Source organism: Notolepis coatsorum (assembly GCF_963971535.1).
Source record: "Notolepis coatsorum genome assembly, chromosome: 6".
In the NCBI taxonomy this organism is placed as follows: Eukaryota; Metazoa; Chordata; class Actinopteri; order Aulopiformes; family Paralepididae; genus Notolepis; species Notolepis coatsorum.
In genome coordinates this window covers 136357125-136381574 of record NC_140170.1, presented here as the reverse complement: position 1 = coordinate 136381574, position 24450 = coordinate 136357125, and the positions used below count along the sequence as shown (strand labels likewise).

The window sequence follows — 24450 nt, the reverse complement described above, 5'->3', positions numbered from 1 at the left end:
ATTGATGTGGATATACCCGACGCACACATAGTGCTAGCTCGGGATGTTCTGTTGGACATTAAGCAACTGACTGGTGCGCCTTGGTTGCTTGGGGTTACAACAGCGTTTTTATAAAGCAATTGGGATGGGGGTTTTTCCTCTTCCGACGACCTGTGTGGTTGTCGACGGATTCTCGTTCATATCAGGGGATGATGACGGAATGGATCTGAACATACGTAGAAGGGTCTCACGCCCTGTAGGGATGTGCATCTCCTCACTGAGGCCGATGCGATGTGCATCTCGATACGGTGCCAACGATACGATACATTAACGATACATTTGAAGCACCGGGCGATGCGATGCGATATGATTCACCCCCTGATTCAACATAATGCGATTCGGGGCGATACGATGCGATTCAACATGATGCAAAATAATAATAATAATAAATAATACAATTTTATGGTATGACAGAGGATTTGGTTGTATTCCTTATGCAGCTTATATTATTATTAAAAATAAAATAATCTACTGTAAGACAATTTATATAATTAAAAACTCTTGGGTGCCTAAGAAGACTTTTGCATAAACTGTCTTTTGAGAGAGAGAAAGAGAGAGAGAGAGACTCCCCGTCTGAGCGGCCATCGACAGTTGATGATGTCACACACTAGACTAGGTCTCTAGGATGCGACCGTAGCATTACTGCTAGTTATTGCGCGTTGCCCATGGCAGCGGTCAGTTATCGAAAAATAATTCACCGCTGTCGGGGGCAACCGAGCGCTATTGACCAATCACAATCAAGCATTTCGGCGAATGTTAAAACGCCATGTAATAAAGAGATATAATGTATATATTAACCACTGACACTTTAAACTTATCCTAACCATTCTTTCAAAGTGACTGTACCATTCCTCCCCTCACAGTGACGTGTACCGGACCAAGAAGCAGTTGGCTAACTTCCAGGAGATGCTGGAGAACATCTTCATGCCACTGTTTGAGGTCACTATTGACCCTCGCAGCCACCCGGAGCTCCACCTCTTCCTGCAGCATGTGAGTAGTGATCACCCAGGAGACTCACTCCCCACCCAGGAGACTCACTCCCCACCCAGGAGACTCACCCCCCACCCAGGAGACTCACCCCACACCCAGGAGACTCGCCCCCCACCCAGGAGACTCACTCCTCATACGCATTCTGAAATAGACTCCTTTCTGCCCTGTTTCACTATGATGTTATTGATGTTAATGCCACTCAATGTCATTTAAAACAATAAATATTGTTATATTATTATTACTATACACATTATTCATTTCAGCTGTAGTGATTGTAAATAGTAATAATAATATTATGGTGGCACAGCGGTGTAGTGGTTAGCACTGTTGCCTCACAGCGATTAGGTCCTGGGTTTGAACCCTGGCAGGGGGCCTTTCTGTGTGGAGTTGGCATGTTATCCCTGTGTTTCCTCCAGGTACTCTTGTTTCTTCCCACACTGTAGCAGGCCCTCGAATTAAGACAACGATTCTCAAACTGATGTTCACCATTTATTTCCGTTCCTTCATATGATCACCGTAAGAACTGTGGTACAGAAAGGAGGAAAGGGAGGGGCGATTAGGTCATTTTCTCCATCACCTATATCTTACGTTAAGCTAACGTCGTTAGCTACCAGAAGCTATAAGCCTATAAGCTAGACTAACAACCATTAGCTTCAACACAGCACCAAACATCAATCAGAAAAATAGGAATAATGTTATGTAAGTTTCACACCATATTAACACACCTTTTTGCTTCTTCGGGGGTTGCTATTAATAACAGAAGTGTCTTTATAGATATACTTTGTCTACTATCTCACGACACCACACCTTATACTTTGGTGCAACATTCTCCTACTGGCAAAAGCCGGGACAATACCGGATATTAATCTTGACGCACAGTGCGTATGTACTAAGCTTCCGCCTTTAAAAGTAAAAGTCCCCACAACCAAAACGCAACGGAAGTAAGAAAACACGTCGTAGATAATTACATATTGTAAATTTAAGTCCCTTTTTTTTTTAAATTACCTCTAGGAAACTAAATTTAATCCTTTACACTCTAATCAAAATTATGAGAATTTCCCACAATGAAATAACAAAATAATTTTCACATCTGAATAGCAAGATACATTTCACATCTGGAATACAATATTTTTTACATCTGGAATAACAAGAACCTTTATCTATGTGCTCAGGGAGCCCATAGATAAAGAACTAACTTCTGCACAGGACGTTCTAATATGGACAGTTTGTTAAGGCGTTCACCCTTCTTATTTAAACACTTATCTCCTACTGAGATCTTAACCCTTATAATAAGTCCATCTTTGCTGCTTACAGTCTCTGCGACTCTTGCAAGTTTCCATTCACCTCTGGGTGACAGGGCATCTGAGTCCATCACAACATCACCTACTTGTAGATTTCTGGTTGGCGTGTGCCAACGCTGCTTTGCGATAATGTTCATAAGATACTCTCGTTTCCAGCGACTCCAGAACTGTTCTGCCAGATACTGTACCCGGCGCCATCTCTTGGCTGCATACAAGTCTTCTCTCACGAAGGTGCCAGGTGGAGGCAGTGCAGTGCTGGACTTCATGTGGATCAGATGATTGGGGGTCAGCGGTTCCATGCTGTCTGGGCTGTTCAAGTTATCAGTAGTGAGGGGTCGACTGTTTACTATGGCCATGGCTTCATAGAGTAGAGTCCTTAGTGAGGCATCGTTGAGTTGGCCAGGGGCGAGTGACAAGGTGGAGTTCAGAACACTTCGGACGGTTCTAATTTGACGTTCCCACACGCCTCCTGCATGACTTGAGTGAGGTGCGTAAAGTCACATTGTTTTTGTGACAGGAATGTACTTAGTCTCTGTGTGTCAAGCTCTTGCAGAGCAGCTTTGAACTCGTTCTTTGCACCAACAAAGTTAGTGCCCTGGTCACACTGAATCTGTCGAACTGCGCCTCGGATAGAAATGAAGCAACGCAAGGCCGTTGATGAAGGCGTCGGTGGACAGATCCTCCAACATCTCAATGTGCATGGCCCTTGATCTGAAACGGGTAAAGAGCAGGCCATATCGTTTGTGCTGTTTCCTTCCCTCTGTAGTGAAGAATGGACCGAAGCAGTCCATGCCGCTGTATGTGAACGGCGGAGATGGTTCTACGCGTTCCTCAGGTAAGTCACTCATTCTTTGGTTCTCTGTGGGTCTTCTGTGCTTACGACAGATCACACACTGACTGATGTATGAAGCGACTGCTCTGCTTATACCAGGTATCCAGTAGCCACTGGATCGGATTTCGTTTGTGGTGAAGCCTTTTCCTTGATGGTTTGTCTTTTCGTGGCTGTGAGCTATTATGAGTCTTGTCACATGATGCTCCTTGGGAATGACGATTGGACATTTGAATGAATCAGCGAGAGACGAGCGCTGGAGTCTTCCTCCCACCTTCAGGATGCCATCTGTGTGTAAGAAGACATCGAGGTGGTACAGTTTGTTGTTATGTTGTAGCTGACTTCCCTTGCTCACAATCTTAATTTCCCTTTTGTATGCTTGTCTTTGCAGATCTTCTATTATGACAAGCTCCACGCTTTCCTGCTCACTCACTGTAGATAGAGCAGATTATTTGATCTTCTTAGCTCGTCGGATGAGGCAGGCTACAGCCTTGAAGGCTCGCAACCAAGTTGAGAACTTGGATAATCGGTCAGCGAGACCCTTTGGTTCCTGCGTGGTCTCTGTTTGCAGAGTCTGTGCCTTCTTTACTTCTGGATCTCCTATGGACAGGTTCGATGTTATGTCCTGTTGAATAGGTATGTCCCTTTCCCAGTGAAACCTTGGTCCCGTGAACTAGTCCGATCTAAGAAGTTCGTTCACTGTTTTTCCACGAGATGCTCCATCCGCTGGGTTGTCATCCGTGGGGACGTAGTGCCATTGTTGAGGGTTGGTGCTATGGCGGATCTTCTGGATGCGGTTTGCGACGAATGTGTGAAAACACTGTGCGTCGTTGTTGATGTAGCCTAAGACCACCTTAGAGTCCGTCCAGAAGTATTCTTTACTCACGACATAGCCAAGCTTCTCTCTGAGCATGTTGCTGATGGTTACTGAGACCACAGCTGCAGTAATTCAAGTCTTGGGATTGTAGTCAACTTTGTGGGAGAAACACGGCCTTTCCTATTACTAGAGAGTAGTGAATCTCTCCTCCTTGGTTCTTGACTCTCAGGTACGAGCGTTGACCGTATCCGCTGGTGCTTGCATCAGCGAAATGATGCAGTTCCGTTTCTACGACCTCTCCAAAGCTGGCAGGGATGTAAACTCGAGCGATGTTGATTTTATCTAGGTTGGTCAAGTCACGTCGCCAGCTCTCCCACCGTGGTTTCAGCACCTCAGGCAGAAGATCATCCCAGCCGGTTCCTTGGCGACACATTTCTTGAAGTATCCGTTTTCCATTGAGCACGTATGGTGCGAGGAAGCCAAGAGGATCAAATATGGAGGCTACCGTGGATAATATGCCTCTATGTGTCTCTGGCTGTTCTTTCAGATCGTTATTGAATCTGAAGCTGTCTTCTATGTCCCAGTGTATTCCTAGCGCTTGTTCCAGTGGCATGTCCTGGAAGGTGAGGTTCTTAAACCCACTGTCTATTGCGCACTCTGCTGAAGGCATACTCTGTAGGACAGCAGGACTGTTAGATAAAAACTTGTGTAGGCGTAGACCGCCTTTAGCGCAAATCTCCCTTGCCTCTTGTGCCAACTGAATGGCCCTTTCCACTGTGTCCGAGCTTGTTACTCCGTCGTCCACATAGAAATCTCTGGCGATGAACTGGGATCCTGCTGGATATGATTGCCTGTTTTCATTTGCCAGGTATTTCAGTCCATAGTTAGCGCAGCCCGGGGATGACGCTGCTCCGAATAGATGTACTTTCATCCGATAGTCTTGTGGTGGTGTGCTTGCCTTGTATCTCCATTTTTCCACCAAAGGAAACTAAGGACGTTCTGTTCTACGTACCGCTCATCGTCGCCGATCCGTTTGATCTCCCTGTCATAAGTCTGGAGTTTGACGCGAGCAGTCTCCAGGTTCCCCTTTACTTCTAGTCGCTGTAATTCAACCCTCTGCTGGTCTAGCTCCTTGTTATGCTGCTCTTCCATTAGCCTTATTTTTTCCTTTTGCTATTGAACTTCCTTAGCGGCGAGCTCTGCGACTGCATCTACTCTCTTAGCTGCTATACTCAGTGATGCTGAGTGACAACTTGAGTGTTGTGATTGAGAGGGAGTACTGTAAATGGAGTGGGCATAGTCGTGTGCGTGTAGCTGACTGAGACGCTTCCTTTCACGCTCTGCATCAAAGTCACCATCTACTTGTGCTATGCGCTCATAGATTATTTTCATCATGTCTTTAGTCATTGATTCGCATGTGTCTACTTTGCATCTCATTTCAGTTGTTACTGTTGTACGTTCTCTGATTTCACCGTACACTTTCATAACATCTGTTGCTCCCCTTTCAATAAGGTCTGCCATGTTAGCCAGGTCAGAGTCTGATATGTCTCTCTTTAAATCATCCTTGCTTGTTCTGATAGAATCTTTCCAAAGGGCATATAATGTAAGCAATCCTTTTTCCCTTTTATCAAGTTCATCACTTTGGTAAGCTAGCATTTTTTCTGTGGACACACTAAACCGTTGAGAACGACGTGGTAATGTCAATCCTGTCATGCTACTTTCCTTTAATTCCATTGTTTTTGTAACGTTACATTCCTTTATTTGGCTATCTGCCTCTTCCGTGACGTTGTCCATGTTGAACGTGGCCGCTTCTTTACTTGCTTCTGTGGCGCCGTGTCCATTTTGAATGTGGCCGCTTCTTTACCTTGCTTCGCTGTGGTGCCGTCCATTTTGAATGTGGCCGCTTCTTTACCTTGCTTCGCTGTATCACCGTTGGTCGCTGCAACTCACTGCTTTGATCTTTGCCGTCCGTCCCTTAGCAGTTAGTTGTGGCAGGTGAAGGCAAAGTTCTTACTGTAGCAGGCCCTCGAATTAAGACAACGATTCTCAAACTGATGTTGACCATTTATTTCCGTTCCTTCATATGATCATTGACACCGTAAGAACTGTGGTACAGAAAGGGAGGGGCGATTAGGTCATTTTCTCAGTCACCTATATCTTACGTTAAGCTAATGTCGTTAGCTACCAGAAGCTATAAGCTAGGCTAACAACCATTAGCTTCAACACAGCGCCAAACATCAATCAGAAAAATAGGAATAACGTTATGTAAGGTTCACACCATATTAACACACCTTTTTGCTTCTTCGGGGGTTGCTATTAATAACGTAAGGTTATGTATATAACCAAGTTCTGTTAGTTATGGTGCGCTCAGCACCAGTTGCATATATCTCGCTTCAGCATATATACACTGAATAATTTCACAAATGTACCTTTAAATGCCAGCATTCATCTGGCCACACCCCCATCCGCTTACTTATATAAGCAGGGGTGGTGCCACACACTCATCTCCTTCCCAACAAATTTCACCACAATGAAAAATCAAGGGCCGCAGCGGCGTCCTGGTGCTGAGCGCACCATAACTAACAGAACTTGGTTATATATTGCATAACAGGAGCTGAGCGGGAGCCATAGCTCGACAAATACACCCCGCTGAGGCCCCCCACAGCCATCAGATCAGGGAGGGCCGAGCCCCCCCGACCCACCCTAATGGAGGGCACCCCCCCTATTGGTGGCTTCACGGGAGGGCAACGGACCCGACCGTGCAAAGAGGCACTCAAGCAACTCAACGCACAGGGTGAGCAGAGCGTGGCTTGACCCCACGACTACACACACGCACAACCCGCATGCCACCCGGGAACGAATGGAGGAAACAACCTCGTTACTGCCCCCAGAATCACGGGGTCAAGGGCAAACCCAACCCCGTGGCAAGGCCGCAGCAGCGGAGCGCGAAGGAAGACCCAGACCCACCAAAGGGACTGGACCCCCTGGAACGGGGGCCCGGAGAAGTCCATGATGCCAGCATCAAGACCCCACCAGGTGGGCACTTAGTGACCCCGCCCCCCACATCGCCAGCGTATTCGGACAAAGGCCCCTCAGCCGAGCGGGCCCTGTCCCCCCAATAGTACACCGCCTGGCACACTGACCCTGCAGAACAGGCAGTCAGCATGGCCGTAAGCACACAAAAAAGGTTAACCAACGGAAGCAGGCAGCGCACCGGGGAAAAACCAGGCAACAGGCTGTTAACCCTAGCCTGGAGACTGCGGACGAGACAGGCACCAGAGGGGACAGCTGAACACAGGCGGAAGGGGCGTATGCTGGCGTTGTTGCATGACCAAGCCTCCATTTAAAAACCCCCACCCAGAGGGGTTGAGGCAGAGAAGGCTGACACGATTGGCAGACGTCATGAACGTGCAGGGGCACCCTCAACCGGTGAACCCGGGAGTTGACACTGCACCAACACACCAGGGAATCAACCACCTTGGTGTTACCCAATGCGGTGGTTGTTCCTATAACCCCTCAAGAAAAAACTCCAAAACACACCTGCAGGTGTACACCGGCTATACCGCAATACAAGTGTTTCAGTTTTCAAAAAAGGGTTAACCCAGGCCTACGGGTCGACAAAACATTACTTCGGACCGGGCCTGGCGATACGGGAAGCACAGGGTCACCAGAGGAGGTCAAAGACCACCCCAACAGGCCCCTTCTTCGCCATGCGTGAGAGAGGAGCGAAAAAGAATGGAGAACCCGCCCCTAAGCACACCGTACTTGGTATTCCCAGGCGGTCTCCCAACCAAGTACTAACCAGGACCAACCTGTGTAGCGGCCGAGATCCGACGAGATCGAGCGTGTACAGCAGGGGTCGGCAATTAGGTTTGGCCACGGGCCAGATTTTCCCCAAGCCATTGCTTGGCGGGCCAGGATCAAAAACAATGGCTAATTTAATATAGTGAAAAGAGACAAACGTTTTTCTCTGGTCTGCATCCCCTTAACAATTGTGTGTATTGCGCCGTACTGTATTGTACCCATTCTGCAATCTGTTAAATAAAGTTTTCATTCATTAATTCATTCATGAATAGCAGATCAGCTGTTGCAGATCACCGCGGCGGGTGATGAACAGATCAGAAGACAAATGCTAATGTTTGAAACATGTCACATATCCACTCGCCGCCCTCCAATTCCAGATTGGCCTTGAATGCAGCTACTTTATCTGCCAACTTGAACACAGTTGTAATCATTTCCTCGTTGTTGTTGTTGTTGTTGTTGTTGTTGTTGTTGTCGCCACATATTATGCAGAGAGGACGTCGGCTCGGCACGCAAGAATCACCGACCTGTTGCGATAAACCCGTATTTTAAGTATGGCTCCTGTTTATTAAAAGAAGCGTTATATTTCCCTGTTGCATTTCCCTATTCAAAGATGTTTGTTTTGTTTTTTTAACACATTTTGTTACTCGCTCCATCTCGAACGCGGAAGTGAAAGTCCGTTAGGGAAATATACACGCGGCCCGGTGGGACTATTCCATTGGTTCTCCCAGTCCACGTGACCATTTCTAGCATTTCAATTGGCTATAGTGACAGACTTTTGATGACTACCGGTAGATAGATACAGCTTCACAATAAAAGACACCCTGGCGTCCCGAGTGAATATTTCCCGCGCGTAAAATAAATATCATATTCTCAAAATAATCTGACGGGCCAGAAATTATTGCTGGCGGGCCAATGTCGGCCCGCGGGCCGCCTATTGCCGATCCCTGGTGTACAGGTTGGCATGGCCGTAAGCCATTACGACAGTGCTGAGTAAAAACGTACCCAACCAGGGTCTCCATAGCGCTTAACCCTGTGACACCCGGACCGACCTGGCATTTTTCCCCCTGAAAAAAGCCCAAGTCCCTCAGGGTACCAGAACAGCAGATCTGCATCCCCGGCGGACAACGGGTTCAACTGATCCGGACCAGCGTGACCAGAACCAGTCCCGTGCCCTAACCACGCCGACATGCCTACTCCAGGAGAAAGGGCAGATATGCGTGTTGATCTTAACATGAAAAGAAGGCGCCACCCAGACGTTCGGGCGAACCGCGCCCGGTGGCCCACCCCCAGGGCGTGAGACCCCTCTACATATGTTCAGATCCATTCCGTCATCATCCCCCAGACATGAACGAGAATCCGTCGATAACCAACCCAGGTCGTGGGATGTGGTCGTCGGAAGAGGAAAAACCTCCATCCCAGTTGCTCTATAAAAACGCCGTTTTAACCTCAAGCAACCAAGGCGTGCCAGTCAGTCGCCTGTTTACAGCGAGCTAGCTTTACACGTGCGTCGGGACACACCCACATCAATGAACAGGCTATTTAGACCTGTCATTGAATCCCCAAGGCGTCCAGGGGAACGACAAGAGGGGTGTGACACTTCCTAACTCCAACTCTTTTTTAATAGAAAAGAAGGAAGCACCAACAGTATGTATCCCAGTCTACACAGCCGGGGGTAAAAATCGTTCACATTTTTACATCCCACCACCCTCCCATAGGAAGGAGACGGGAATCCCCAGAGAGACTTCCCACGTGAGCTGTACAGATTGAAAAGAATATATTGCACCTTGAGCCATGTAAAAAATTGGTTTTAGGGCTCTCCGGGGAAGAGGCACTGAACCCATACACACTCAATAATCGAATTGAATCGAATACATACACAATAGAATAGGACACCTTCTAGAGGGTCCACTCACTTTGACAATCTGAGGAGGAGGCTCTGTACTCTGATGGAGGCTCCCTCACATGGAAGGAGGAGTCCGAACTCACAGAAGGCCCGAATAGGCGCTTGGTGAGGAGGAGCCCTGACCACCCCCCCGAAACAGATCCATCACATGGACCTGAACAGCACACGGAAGTCCTACCAACAGAGACGCGCACGGTGACGTACTCTATGGCGGGGGAATTTCTGCGGTGCACACGCCCAATATCCCAGGCCGTGGTACCAGGAAATACCCCCCTCACCCCGTAACGTGCCGAACCGCAACGTGACAGGAACCTTGAAGGACAGGGGGTGTACCCCTGACCAACAGAAAAAAGGGGGAGAGGAAAGGTTACCAGTTCACCCCTTTACGACCCCACACCCATGATACGATGTAAAGCGTTTGACAGCTTCACACAGCGCATGAGCTAACCTGCTATCTGATTTTTACTAAGGAAAAAACACAGAATAGAGAGGGCTCTCTAAGAGCCCCGGTCCAACTCACACATGTGCTTCTGTGGCCAGTCCAACCCAGTTGTAGGTCACATGACACACACAACCCATCATCACCTACAAAAAATGGCAAAAACACTCTACAGAGGAACGCCGTTTTTCATAATGAGAGAATACATAATTCTCGATTAGTATCGGCCACAGGCCTTGCTAAGCACACACGAAAGCGACCAAACAATCTTTTCTTTTAGGAAAATAAAGTTTCTCCAGCAGTCTTAGCACAACCTCAGCAATCAAGCTAAGGGTTACATCGCATCCCTACCACACAAAGACACAATGTAGTGCAACAACATGTCTGATAGGAGGATGAAAAAGTCCCCAGGGAACCGGGGGGAAACACAATCCTCCTACTTTACCCTTAATACGGCCAGTTAAAACAGGAAAACCTGTTAATATGTGAACACACTGTTCATTGTCATCACAGGCTGAGAAAAGAAAATTCTTTACTCATTTGTCACTAAGCATAGCTTCATAGGTTAGTTACCCCTTAGTTGTGAGTACACGGTACATATAAACACACATGATGTTTCTCACACAACAACCAGATCATTTTCACATCTGTAACAACAACCCGATTTGCACGGAGAAGCTAATTACCAGTGACAAGACAATTCACACAAAACTCGCGTCGTATCCTAAATGTATTGCAGCAACACACGTTTTTGGAAAACAGCGTTATTTACAAAACATGTAGAAGGTAAAGCGAGAAGACGCGTATAAGGTCTGGCCAAACCTTTGTCCTACCCGGAGCGTAGATCAGCGAAGTGCAGTCTCAAGGCCCCGTAGAAAACACAGCAGTCCTGTGTTGTTCGAACTGGGCAGCGTCGCCGCACCAACCCGTCGTTACGGTCCCCTTTGTTGACGCAGGCTTTGCCGTCCTGGCCCAGGGCAGGTTCGACGAACATCCTCTGTCAAAGATGACGTCGTAGTCAAGAGTGTTTAAAACATGTTATAATCAAAGCACGTTCAACAGAGTAGCATTAAGCAGGGCGGTTAGGTGGCTGAGCGGAGATTGCGTTCGTCACCAACCCCGGAGCTGTGAGCTGGATTCGCCTGTTCGAATCCAGCTCACAGCTCCGGGGTTGTCACCAGCTTGGCTGGCCGTCTGCACTAATACAATTGGCTGTATTAGAGGGTGGGAGAAGCTGGCGGGGTGGGTCCGGGTCGTTGTAAACAGCGACTCCTACAGTTCGGTCGGGGCGCCTGCTAAGCGCGGATAGGACTTGAGGGGGATAGTGTGGTCCTCCCACACGCTACGCCCTCTCGATGAGAATCCGCGCTGCCAGGTGAAAAGAAGCGGTGATTGGCTGGACGTGTGTCGGAGGAAGCACGTGGTAGCCTCCACTCTCCCAGATGATCTGACTGTGGGGGGTAAGTGCGCAGCGACCAGGAAGGGACTGGGAATTGGCATACGACTAACATTGGGATGGGAGAAAATCGGAGGAAAATGGAGGGGGAAAAAGATAAAAAAAAAAAAAAAAAAAAAAGAGTAGCATTAAGCTAACGGCCGCTCCAACTGTCGGTCGCTACTGCCCCTGCCCGCGAGACGCCGAGCGAACGGCGCACGCGACCAGAGGGGAGCTCGCGGCGGCGGCGCGAGGAGCCGGAGCTACCCCGCGCTGGGCCTTGGCCGATAGCAGCAAGCTAACGTTTCCTAGTGATCACAGCAAGCTAGCGCCGCAGCTAACAGTTGACTGGCTAACAGTAGGCCCAACATATGTAGGCCACGCAGTGATCACAGCAGGCTAACGCCGCAGCTAACAGCTGACTGGCTAACCGTAAGCTAAGCAGCTATCACCTGAACTTGTACACAATGATATAACACTCACCCAGACAGGCCGCCGTTCTGAAACCCTCCTCACTTTTTAAGAGAAAAGAGAAACAAGATGTCAACACAGCTTTACAACGGTGATTTTACCAACACCCGACGGAGCCAGCACAACACCCAAACTGGCCTGTGTAGCTGACTTGAACATAGATCTTCCGCTATCGAACATCTATGCCCATATCTCCTCGTGAAGGAATACTCTCATTTGGATATGAAAGAAGGGGCTACACGGTGACAGAAGAGATATCCACAGGGATCACCGGTGTTAATGGTCGCGGCCCACTAGTTAAAACTATAATGGGCTTCAGACCAAGGTCTTCTGTCGCCTAAGAGGCTGAACAAAGGACCCTAGCCTGGGGCCGGTTTTCATAAACATTGTCAATTAGCCCCCATAGCACTAACAGACAAGTGGAGCCTGCCAGCAAAACAGTACTCACCCAACCTGAAACCCACCGCTTCTCACAACAGCGGCGCGTCCTACAGTTCAGCTGTGCCCTGAAAGGTTTCACCCCAACCAACACAGCAAGGAACTGCAGTTGAGAGGCATGCAGCGGCGTGCTCCTAATACGAAAACCGGTCGCGGATTTTTAGAATGATCATCATCTTCCAGACACTCCAGTACGAAGACAATATCGCCGTATTTTCTCGAAAATAGTGAGAGAGAAAATAAAGATATGATGTCAACGTATCTCCTTGTACTTCCTTTCCTCAGAGTAAATATTTTTCTCCACGTCAAGTGGGCATATAGCAACACGTTGCTTGTGATGAAATTTGAGAAGGAGATGCGTGTGTGGCACCACCCCTGCTTATATAGGTAAGCGGATGGGGGTATGGCCAGATGAATGCTGGCATTTAAAGGTACATTTGTGAAATTATTCAGTGTATATATGCTGAAGCGAGATATATGCAACTGGTGCTGAGCGAAGCCATAACTAAACAGAACAGAAGTGTCTTTATAGATATACTTTGTCTACTATCTCACGACACCACACCTTATACTTTGGCGCAACATTCTCCTACTGGCAAAAGCCGGGACAATACCGGATATTAATCTTGACGTATGTACTAAGCTTCCGCCTTTTTACAAAGTAAAAGTCCCCACAACCAAAACGCAACGGAAGTAAGAAAACACGTCGTAGATAATTACATATTGTAAATTGAAGTCCCTTTTTTAATTACCTCTAGGAAACTAAATTGAATCCTTTACACACACCAAAAGACATGCATGCTTGGTACATACTCCTGTCATTACCCTTGACCAGGGTACTGGCATTACAACTGTGGTGTTATGTTAATGTGTGTGCGATATACGCGAAGGTACAGGCCACCGTACTGGGGGTCAGGGAGGGTTCGACAGGAACCTAGGATGCACACCCGTGTAACGTAGCTAGGCTAAGCTAATAAACATACGTACAACCAAAGCAGAGGACTCGCGTATCTGTTACCGTGCAAAGTAACACGACAACAACTGGAGTTGATCCACGGGTGGCGCTCTGTGTGGCTGCCTCACTGTTCCTAAAGAGTTAGGATGGGTCAAATGCAGAGGATTAATAAAGTATAACTTAACTTAATAACTCTGAAATAGGACAACATTGACTGACTTGTTTTGGTGTTTTATATTGTTTTATGTTGACAGGTGGTGGGCTTTGACAGTGTGGATGATGAGTCCAAACCTGAGCATCACATCTTCAACTTGGACAGCCCTCTGCCGGCCAACTGGACAGAGGAGGACAACCCACCGTATTCCTACTATCTCTACTACACCTACGCCAACATGACTGTGCTCAACCACCTGCGCAGGTCTGAGGCTTGCACCAGAAATTAAGAAATTAAAGGGTCTCTTCACTGATAAACAATGCCAATTTATTTTGCACGTAATCTCGTACACATCCAAAAACATCCCAAAACTTGCATACGTTAATTTAGTTTGACAATTATTGAGAGTAAATTAATTAGAATATGGCCACCAGTGATGTCATCGGAGACATTGAAACCTTGTGTTTTGTTAATTACAGCTCCACAAATTGATGTAGATGAAAAAATATCAATACCTTGTCTTATAGGGACTGCATTTCATCGAGCTGTAATTAACACAAGGAATCAATGTCCTTGATGACATCACTGGTGGCAATATTCAAACTAATTTACTCTCAATAACTGGCAAACTAAATGAATGTATGTGAAATTATGTGCAAAATAAATCAGCATTGTTTTTTGGTAATGTGCCCTTTTTAACAAATGTAAACACCACAGATGCTTGTACTGGCGACATGATTTACGGTAGATGAGAGGGAATGACGCACATTCAAATAGCCCCGTTTGCTTTCTGTAATCAGCGGCGTTTCAACGGCACAGCTGTTTTCATAGACGCCCTGATGAAGACAGCTTTTCTGTTAGTAATTAAAGAAGGCAAATGGGGCTGTTTTGAATGTGCGTCATTCCCTCTCATCTACCGTAAATCTACCCTCTCATCTAGTTATCCTATGACCACATTACTACATAAACGGAACAGGTATAGCTGTCGCGTTGTAACATGTCTCTTATTTTAACATGTCGGTCGAGTCCTTTCTCGGCACAATCCATGCTGTTCCTCATACTAGTTAGCCTCAAACCAATACAAAGTCAGTGGGGTCAAGCTCCTGTCTGTACAAGCTTAACCAAAAAGATTTGTTTGCACAATTAATTACTCGCGTATTAATTAATTAAAAACTAGTGGTGGGACTCGATTAAACATTTTAATCAAATTAATTCGAGACTTTATTGTTAATTAATCGGAATTAATCCCATTTTAATCGCATATCAATATTTGATGCGAAAGGTAACATTCTTACACAATAAAGAAAAATCATCATGCCATCAACAACTTTTAATTCTTTCTGTAGTTAATTAATCGAAATTAATGCGATAAAGTCCCAGCCCTATTAAAACACTTAATTATCCATTGAGTCACACAAACCCTTTTTGATTTCATCAGGCTTCAGTGACTTGTAATGCTTTTGTCCCATGCAGGAGGCGTGGCTTCCACATGTTTGTACTGCGACCTCACTGCGGAGAGGCGGGGCCTATTCACCACCTGGTGTCAGGTTTCATGTTGTCGGAGAACATCTCCCACGGACTGCTGCTCCGGAAGGTCAGGACACCCTAACCCTAACCTACACCAACCAACTGATGAAAAAGTGTTGATGAAAATCTGAGTCAAAGTATTTTGGCAATATTAACACTTTTGAGTGCCAACGACGAGATTTCTCGTCCTAACTCGCCATGCGTTGAGTGCCAATGACGAGTTTTCTTGTTGTTTAATCGTTATTTCTTTTATTAGCGATATCCATAAATGTTTCATCCATCCAGCCTGACTTCATCATTGGGAATGGCTCTGAGCTCGAAAAGGGCAAATACCGCCGCCTATCGTCTCCCGGATGGTAATGCACATCATTGGATTGGATTTAGTGGCCATGTGCATCAGAAAAAAAGTCCGGTCCAGGGTTTCCCCATCTCTGGCAAGCAGTGTCTGTTACCACATTCACTGGGGAGGCTCGGAGCAGCTTTCGATTATGTGTTTCGGACTATAACGTTGGATCAATAAACGCGATCAATATTTGGAATGGCGATCAGGAATTGGATTATTACTTTTGCAGAACATCTGTTGTGAGGTAAGAACTCTATTTTACCAGTATTGGGTTAATCAGATGTTTTTTTCATAGCGATCACAACGTGTGCGTGTATGACGTTGGCGCTGACCAGGTCATGGATAATAGATTTTTCAGCCCGCTTCTCTAGCGTGCATAAGTACACATATACTATCGGTAATCTAGCGTTTATTTGAAAACGATTCATAAATAAGCCGAAAAATGACAACGTGTTTTGTGTATTCCACTAAACGGCTATTATCGCGGATTTTCTCTGAAATTACTAGAACTCTCCGAAACTATACTTGTATTCAAAGCGGTATAAAACGGAAATGTACCAATGAAAAAACAATCAGTTTCGTACATGTTGACTGCAAGCAAGTCATTGATAAGCGAGGGGTGTTTTAGACCCATAGCCATAATTTAAGACAGTGGTGCCCAACCAGTCGATCGCGATTTCAAGTAGATCTCGATTAATAAAATTAGATTATATAAAAAATTGGAAAATCAACTCTGCCTCTCCTTGTTAACTACAACATGCAATGCTGTTTGTTATTTAAGATGAGGTTGGACTCGGCACTGACAGATTTGTGTTCATTATGCTGCTTTTATAAAGCCTCAAATGATGGCTTACAATATACAATTTTGGCTGGTAGCTCTCGGCTAGGTGGTCAATTAAAAAGTAGATCTTGGTTCAAAAACGGTTGGGCACCCCTGATTTAAGATATAGTTTAAGCATTCGCAAATATCCCTGACCTCCCATTGACTAAAGCGCTGGCACTCAAGGGGTTATCTGGGCAAAGGGGGCGTGGCACCCAATGAGAGAACTTACAAACATAGCAGCAAACTCAACGGGAAGTCAACCTTAGTCATACTGTAGCTGTTGCCTAGCAATACAACAGACATTTCCCCCTGAAACAGTCTGTAGTTATTGGGTTGGGGATGCATTGGTTCCCTATTCTCTGCTTCTGAACTGTTTACCTTGTAGGTTTCTCCAAAATGTTAATATGAAAAATGTATAAATAAAGATCCCTAACCTATTTCAATATTGATATCTCTCTCTCCTATAGGCCCCTGTGCTGCAGTACCTGTACTACTTGGCTCAGATTGGCATCGCCATGTCTCCTCTGAGCAACAACAGCCTGTTCCTCAGCTACCACCGCAACCCACTGCCAGAGTACCTGTCTAGAGGCCTGATGGTCTCTCTGTCCACCGATGACCCCCTGCAGTTCCACTTCACCAAGGTCAGAGTTCACGTTGACTCTCGCCTGGAACTGCAAATGGCCTCCGCTTTTCCTTTATATACTGGGTGGGTGGCGCAGCAGACTAATCGCTTGTCACCAACGCGAGAGACACTGGTATAGAATCCGGCTGTCAGCGTTGCCTCCGGCTTGGCCGGCCGTCATACTGGCTCAATTGGCAGAGTCAGCGGGAGGGAAGCCGGTGGGTGGTAATCTGGTTGTTGTAAACAGCCACTCCTACAGGTCGGTCAGGGTGCCTGCACAGCGAAGAAGGGCAATGGTGAGGGTAGTGTGCGCCTCCCACACGTTACACCTCACCAATGAGAGTCCGCGCTGGCAGGTGAAAAGAAGTGGCTGGCTGACTCTGCATGTATCGGAGGGGACATGTGATAGTATCTATCAACCCTCCCTAGACCAACCAGTGGGGGGCACATGCGAGCAACGACCAGGAAGGGGAGGGGGGGAATTGGCATGACTAAATTGGGATGGGAGAAAATCACAGAAAAACAGGAGGAGAAAAAGTGGATAAAAAAAAAATATACCGGTATATTATGTTTGGTAGCCTGTGTCATGTGCACAAATTAGTTATGAGGGGCCTTCAAGTGGCTGGTTTCACTAAGAGGATGATAATAATAATAATAATAATAATAATAATAATAATAATAATAATAATAATAATAATAATAATAATAATAATAATAATAATAATAATAATAATAATAATAATAATAATAATAATAATAATTTTAATAATTTTAATAATAATAATTGAATAATAATAATTGAATAATAATAATAATAATAATAATAATAATAATAATAATAATAATAATAATAATAATAATAATAATAATAATAATAATACACTTTATTTGTATAGCACCTTCCATACAGGAATTGCAGCCCATTCACAGCAATAAAATGGACATAAAATAGACATAGACATAAAATGAGCATAGAATAGACAGAATAAAAGCAGTGCAGATATTAAGAAAAGGGTAAAAGCAATGCAGGTAATGAATTAACAGAATATAGACTAGATTAGCCACTTCTTCACACCCAAGCCTGATGTGGAATAATGAAATAATGTTTTTTGTGTCCTTGAAGTAGATGCTGTCAATTATTATACTACCTGCATTCTTTTGTTGTATGTTGCGACCTGGTTGTCCTGGCATGTAACTGACAGGTCTCTTAACACCTGGCTGCATCTGTGATGTCTGTGTCCCTTGTATGCTTGTGATTAAGTGGACACAAATAGATCATTCAAGTGTGTCTGTGTTTGCTGTCAGGAGCCCCTGATGGAAGAGTACAGCATTGCCGCTCAGGTGTGGAAGCTGAGCTCCTGTGACATGTGTGAGCTGGCGAGGAACAGTGTCCTCATGAGTGGCTTCTCACACAAGGTACTAACGTTAAGCAGCGTTCATTATTCTTCTCTCCTTCACTTCATTTAGCTAGTCTTCCAGACATGCTATAATATAGACCTACTTTACTATACAAACCTACTCTAGTGATAAATAATGAATATTTTTCATTTTCTTCACCACCAATAAGCAGGGTGGGAGATTAGCAACATTACAGTAGCATCCCACTGTCGTTGTACATGTATAATGTGTACATGACTGATACTACTTTGACTTTGAACTTTGAACTTTGGATAAGTGTCGGTCAATGTCACAATGTTTCGTTCATCGTTGCTTCTTTACTCCTCGGGTTTCCTCCCTCCCTCCCTCCAGGCAAAGAGCTACTGGCTGGGCCCCAACTACAGTAAGGAAGGTCCCGAGAGCAATGAAATCCGTCGCACCAACGTCCCCGATATCCGTGTGGCATACCGCAGTGAGACACTCTGCGAGGAGCTCAACCTCATCACCCACGCCGTGCGCACAGATCTGGACCCCATCGACGAGGAGGACACCCTGTCCATGGCGCCCGTCTCCAGAGGGCATTAGGACCTCCCCGGACCATCTCCTCCTCCTCCTAAAACCTCCCAACCCACCGCTTGGCTCCTCCCAGCATGACATCGAGGAGACAGGGCGTCAAATGAAGTCCCGCTCTTCACTCTACCTCTGCCCCCTCCACCCCCTTCACACATCTACCCAGCTCTACAGGAACCTACTGCACACTCACAGCTACACCGACCAAAAGCCAAGGACACCACGCTCAGTCCCAGGGTGCTTCAACCCATCCGTGTTTTGGGGGGGGGGGGGGTGCACCTGACCCGAGTGTTCTTCACCTGTCTCTTCCTCTCTTCCTCCTTCTGACTCTTCACCTGTCTCTTCCTCTCTTCCTCCTTCTGACTCTTCATCCTGTCTCTCCCTCTCTTCCTCCTTCTGACTCTTCATCCTGCAAAGCAAAAGCCATGTGGTCCTGCATGGGGAAGGGCCATGTAATGCATTCTGGGATTTCATGGCATGTTTTTCAACAGACATACAGTACATGCAGCACACACATAACACATACAAAACTCTCCTCACAGTAAATCCATCCTGAAAGCTGCTTATTTTCCACTACCCAGTCATGCTGCCTTACTTACCTTGATGCATCCAGCATCTTCATAATAGTAACACATTATAATAGTATTATGAAGGGATGCAGACACAACTTACAGGACTATTGCTGTGGGTTGTTGGCTCATGAGGTCTGCCTTACTAACACACTACAGTCATTGCTGGGTAACGATTCCATTAAGTTGTGCCACGGCGTGTTTTATGTAGAATCGTTAGCTTGTGTAACATGGAGTTCCATGAAAATGATGGACGTGGCTGATTTGCAGATTAGGGACCAAGGAATGAATGACCAAATCAAATTGGTTTAAGTAGAGCAGGAGGCGGTAGCTCCTGTAGGCTATGTGTGTGAGTGCTGCGGTGCTGGCTATCAGCTGGTGTATGTGAGTGCTGCGGTGCTGGCTATCAGCTGGTGTACAGTATGTGAGTGCTGCGGTGCTGTCTATCAGCTGGTGTATGTTAGTGCTGCGGTGCTGGCTATCAGCTGGTGTATGTGAGTGCTGCGGTGCTGGCTATCAGCTGGTGTACAGTATGTGAGTGCTGCGGTGCTGTCTATCGGCTGGTGTATGTGAGTGCTGCGGTGCTGGCTATCGGCTGGTGTACAGTATGTGAGTGCTGCGGTGCTGTCTATCGGCTGGTGTATGTGAGTGCTGCGGTGCTGTCTATAAGCTGTTGCTTGTGATTGGGAGTGTTGGTTTCAGGTGATTTATATGAATGAACCCACACAGAATTTCTTTGGAATGAAACAGCAGGGAGAAAAGCCAGCAAACGCTACGGCCCTCAAGCCAGATAGGGGGTCGAGCTCCTGTGTTTGGCTGCAAACATTCCATGAAGCTAGCTGCAGATGGAGTTATTTTAGCTGCAAATGTTCCCCCCGTAAATATAGTAAATCACATACATTTTAATATACGATTGAGAAGCATAGATTTGTATAGCAACAGTATGTGTGAATGTAAGATGCGTGGCAGTGGTGTAACGATGGGGAGACGTGTGCATGATTGAGCCCTTCAACCACAGCTTACAGTATGTTGGAGCACAAATAAAGGATGAATATATGGCCTTGTTCAAGGCCATGTGCATGGGCCTTGAAACTCCCCCTCTCTCCTAGCCCAATTAACCATATTCACACAGCGGCCATTTTGCTCTTAGTATGTCATGCTCAGGTTGACCATATTTGCAGTGGCCATTTTGCTCTTATTGTATGTCATACACGGGTTGGGATTTTTGACCATCTGGAAAGAAATCTCAACCTGAACATGACATAAGAGCAAAATGGCCGCCCTGTGAATATGGTGAATGAGAAGACTAGAACTAGATCGGGCCCCAATGATGGGCCCCATAAAGTTGTTTATAATTTTTTCCTTTGCATGCCTAGACTTACCAGTGCCTTTTGATTTGAGCTTTGGGCACTGCTTGCCCACCTCTTCCTAAGCTGTTTCATGTGTAGAGCTTCTGTCTTCAGCTACAAAAGAAAGAAAGTTGTGTCATATAGCGCCTGGTTGCATGCTTGGTGTAGATGATCTTTACCAAGGCCTTCCAGTGGAGAGGAAACTTCTGTTTACTTCTACTGCTCTTCGTTTAAGTGCTTCTTCTCATGTGCTGCATGCCTGCATGGATGCTTGCTGGGTATGAGAGAGACTGAAAAGCTGCTTACAGTGCTGTAATGTACAGTAACATAAAGGATTCAAGGCCACTGACCAACTGTCATGTCTGATGCCGTTTAAACTCTTTCCTCAAAGCGTTCTGGGACGTGGTTAAGACTGTTGCATGGGTATCGGTAGCATTTGTCAACCTCACCCCAAATATGGTGGAAGCTGAGATCACCAACACCTGATCTATACTTTTTTATATACACATCCACATTATGTCACCAGCCTCTATTTCATTGGACATGTTCAAGGTGTCAAACTGTGAGCATTCATCTTGAATATTTAATTGCTACTGTAAAGTCATACTTGATGCCAAGACTGTTCTAGAATAAGTACTGTTCTAGGAGAAGTACTGGGCTGAAGTTGTACAATTCAAACACACACACACACACAGTTGGATACCTTGTTATACTAACTTCTACAAAGTAATAAACGGAACACATCCTAAAATATCAGTCTTTATACAAATAAGCCACTGTAACGTATGTTTATACAGTATACATGTTTACCACGGGAACAGGTCATTAGGATAATTAAACGAGAATCCATGTTCATTCAGAAAGGTATATACCGTACAGTAGCTTCTCAGTGTTAGAATGATGCACTTTAGCATAATGGGACTAGTGTACTTGTTGGATTTCCTGTACAAAGTGTATTTTTTTAAAAGCTATAGAGATAAGACATTTTATATAAACAATATATTAATGGCTAGAGTTCAAACTTAATTTTGTTTGCTCCAGATCATTGTGAAGTGGTATCTAATCATTAAAACAGAAGTACATAATTTCTGTTAATACAGCTTATTCATATTTACTAGCCTTACATATTATTTTATTTGTTAAACTTAAAATAATTGGACGCAGTGTTTTAATGTCTATTTTGCCTATTTTATATTTGCCGTTTCCCACCACCTTTTTGTCTATTATTATTTTAATTATTATTGTTGTAGAATATTTCTACTCTTGAGTATTACTTGTAGCTGAGTGATATTGAATGCTTGCTCCATCATCCGGGTCCTTCAGCACTCTTACTAAGCATACAGTAGAAGCCAAAAGATTTATTTACAGTATGTCTGACATTGACTGTTCAAAGAACACTCGCTCTCAGAATGTAGTAGCTTGTAACTTTTTTACTCGCAGGCCTTTTTTCTAGTCTAGCAGGGAATTACGAGAAATACTTTTGATTTGATAGGTTATTATGACTCTTGAGGGTGTGAGGATGCATGAATGGTCAATGCCAGAGGGTCAGACACCTGTGTCGAGGTGCAGTTTAGCAGCACTTTGACAGACTGGATTCATCTGTCCTTCTCATCCGTTCATTTTAAATGGTCCTATGGATGCACCAATACCACTTCTTCCACTGCTGATACCGATTCAGAGTATCAGTATAAGTCGATATCAGCCAAGTATGGATCTGATCCATTACTTTTACTGAACAGGATTATAAAACTTAAACTTAGTTAGTTTGGGGTCACTGGGTAAAAGATATTGAGATATGTAATGGATGTTCTCCATTAGAGAGATCTAACATCATTCTCTGTGTGGAAAAATACAGAAAATCAAGTCTTTTTTGATTCATGACATGATACACGGCTCTTTGTATCAGATTCTAATGTTGGTGAAAGTTCTCTGATAACATGCTCTGTTTTAGCCAGTGTTTGTATCACTGCGTCCATAAATGGTCTCTTTTAACACTTTGAGTGCCAGCAACACGTTTTGTCGTTAGTTCATGCCGCCAGTTGAGTGCCGGCAACTCTATATAGCGTTTGTTTGTCGTATTTTTTTTTATTGGCGATTTGAATTCATATTTCATCAATCGAGCCTCAGGTTAGTGTTGCAGACTCTCTCTGAGCTCAATTGGGAAGATACCGCCCCCTATCGTCTCTCCCTGTGTAACTGCACCCCATTACTTTAGACTGATGGGGGGCGGGGGCGGGCCAGTTTCCTCATTTTACTTTTCCGTCAAGCCAACTGAAGAATCCATTGTGATCGCCGGCCCGGAAAATGCGTGGATTATGTATTTACAGTACCCAACGCTGAATCAATAAACGCAATCGATATTTGGAATGGTGATCAGGAATTGGAATAATCTTTTTGGATAACATCTGATCTGAGGTAAGGAATTTATTTTACCAGTTTTAGGATAATCTGAGCTTTTTTCACAGATATATCAACGTGTCCCATATGTGTGTGTGTCTGTGTGTGCTCGCTGATCAGGAAATGAGAGAATCGATATTTCAGCCCGCTTCTATAGCGTGCATAAGTACACATAATAACACAACACAAATAAACGCTAGATTATCGATAGTATATTATACTATCGATAATCTAGCGTTTATTTGAAAACTATTCATAAATAGGCCGAAAAATGCCCGTTTTTGTGTATGCCAGAATATTCCAGTAAATGCCGATTATCACGGAATCTTTATATTTTCCTTGAAAACGAGGGCTTTTCAAAATGCTATAAAATGGAAATGAAGCGATTAAAAAAACAATCCGTTTCGACAATGTTGACTGCAAACAAGTCATTGATAAGCGACGGGCAGATTAGACTCATAGCCATAATTTAAGACAGAGATTATGCGTTCACAACGCTATCATTGAAGTGGGTTGTGGCATTCAACCACGTTTTACCATGTTAACCAGTGGCACTGGAAGTGTTAAGAGTCTGCTCTTGGCTCTTTCATGCAGATTCCACTCTACAGTGTCAGTTAGCATAATAATTGTGTCTGTGCATGGATTAACAGAACCAGAGAACCAATACCTGTATGTCTGTAGCATGCACAATATAGTGCACCCTACCTCACAAATACTATACTCTGATGTTGCCCTCTTGTTGTACCCAGTTGTTGTTGTTGTTGTTGTCGTCCCCGGCAACAGCTCAACAGATATGTTGTGTCTCAGTTTAAAAAAAGCACATAAGCAATTATACACAGAAGAGAGAATAGAGGAAGCCATGTTAGAGTCCTACAGTAGATGCAGTAGTTCTTGCATCATAATGCGATTTAGTAGCCCAGTGATTATTTGGGATCAGGCAGGTTGCAGACACAAAAAACATTCAAATATCACCATGTACAGTGTCACTTCAATATGTATTTTCTTTTTTCATTATTATAGAACGTTTCTGATTTATGTATTTCCATAATTTAACAGTATAGATTACAAGCATTCTGATGCTCACTCTTTTATTTGGTTCTCATAACGGGCCGACATCTTTGTTTTTTACACATTCGTATCGCACTTAAAAATTCTTTTACATGAAATTGTATTTTGGATGTATTTGTAATCTATAGTCATCTTTACCGTGGTTAATTCTTCACAGAATTACATGTTTCACAGTCAAATGCTCCTGATATGGTACGTGTGTAACGTCTGAAGAATGAAATAAAGCATGT

General features: G+C 44.9%; 1 protein-coding gene across 1 annotated transcript in view; it reads left to right on the top strand.

Moving 5' to 3' along the window:
- ampd2a (adenosine monophosphate deaminase 2a) overlaps positions 1-24450 on the top strand; it is a 119428-nt gene extending 94978 nt beyond the window's left edge. Inside the window, 6 exon segments of the mRNA XM_084316731.1 lie at positions 903-1029; positions 13676-13839; positions 15049-15169; positions 16736-16909; positions 18196-18306; positions 18640-24450. Of these exon segments, the coding sequence (XP_084172857.1) occupies positions 903-1029; positions 13676-13839; positions 15049-15169; positions 16736-16909; positions 18196-18306; positions 18640-18852 (910 nt within the window). The 3' untranslated portion in view covers positions 18853-24450.